This window comes from Sinocyclocheilus rhinocerous, unplaced genomic scaffold (assembly GCF_001515625.1).
Source record: "Sinocyclocheilus rhinocerous isolate Xijiao unplaced genomic scaffold, SAMN03320098_v1.1 C36535965, whole genome shotgun sequence".
Classification (NCBI taxonomy): Eukaryota; Metazoa; Chordata; class Actinopteri; order Cypriniformes; family Cyprinidae; genus Sinocyclocheilus; species Sinocyclocheilus rhinocerous.
In genome coordinates, this window is record NW_015782721.1 from 1 (window position 1) to 1,261 (window position 1,261).

Below are 1,261 nucleotides of genomic sequence, written 5' to 3' on the forward strand. Positions count from 1 at the left end.
CATAGAAATAAGAGCTTGTAAAATACGTAAAGATTTAAGAAATTATTCTCTGACAATCAAATGTCTCAATGACTTTGAGAGTAGCAATTTGAAAGCACTGCGACGCTTGACATAAATCACTGCAAGAATTAGCTACCAACAATCGAGAGAGTGCTTTTCTATGCCCATGTATTTATCTAATTTTTGTTCACCCGTTAGAAAAAGAAACAGCCGAGCCCGAGGTGAGGATGGTCAACGGTAAGCCCAAGAAAGTCCGGAAGCCCCGCACCATCTACTCCAGTTTCCAGCTCGCTGCTCTACAGAGAAGGTTTCAGAACACTCAGTACCTCGCGCTTCCAGAGAGAGCCGAGCTCGCGGCATCGCTGGGACTCACACAGACACAGGTTCGACAATATTTTATTAAATGTTTTATTGTAATGTCTTTTATGTAATACTCATATAATAAAAGGGCTATGTATTTTAAATTCAAATATTAATATGAGCTTGCGGCAACGTTGGGAATCACACAAGCGCTTGTTTGACATTTAATAGCCTATTTTTCAAAGGCTGTTAAAATAATAAACGATGTTAACGACATTATAAAATATATTTTTTATTAAGAAGCATAAATCTAACAGAAACAGCCATACTGCTTTATTAAGGAATTCGCCCTCAGAATCTCATACAACCTTTTGTTTCTTCACAGGTGAAAATTTGGTTCCAGAATAAGAGATCAAAACTGAAGAAGATCATGAAAAACGGCGAGCTGCCTCCAGAACACAGTCCGAGCTCCAGCGACCTGATGGCGTGTAATTCACCGCAGTCTCCCGCGGTCTGGGACTCACAGGGTCCTCAGAGACCTCACCATCAGCCGCAAAATACTAACACACCGGCATCCACGTTTCTGGAAAGCGCCAGCTCGTCCTGGTATTCCTCCACCGGGGCAATGAATTCTCACCTTCAGGCACCCGGCACGTTACAGCACTCGTTGGCACTCGGATCAGGAACGTTGTACTGAAATTGGTTTATTATTTTGTTGTATATTGGACTGGTGTTAACAAATTTTTTTTTGAGGAATATGCAATGTATCGATATGGCAGTCCTAGAAGAACGTGTATAATGTGTAAATTGTGTGCATGTAATTTATTGCATTTGGAAGAATTATTAAATGTTTTAAATGGACAATGGACCCAAACATTCTGAATGGTGCCTTGAATTTTGACCTCAACGCGTACATCCGACGATGTGCCAAAACATTAAGGACAACCCCAAATAAATGTGT

General features: G+C 40.8%; 1 protein-coding gene across 1 annotated transcript; it reads left to right on the forward strand.

The window, feature by feature from the left end:
- Positions 1–151: 151 nt before the first annotated feature.
- On the forward strand, positions 152–1,244 carry LOC107736164 (homeobox protein Dlx5a-like; the record flags this gene model as incomplete). The annotated part of the gene is made up of 2 exons (XM_016547648.1): positions 152–383; positions 686–1,244. Coding segments are annotated over 2 exons (544 nt in total), but the record flags the coding sequence as incomplete, so codon positions are not given.
- Positions 1,245–1,261: the final 17 nt, after the last annotated feature.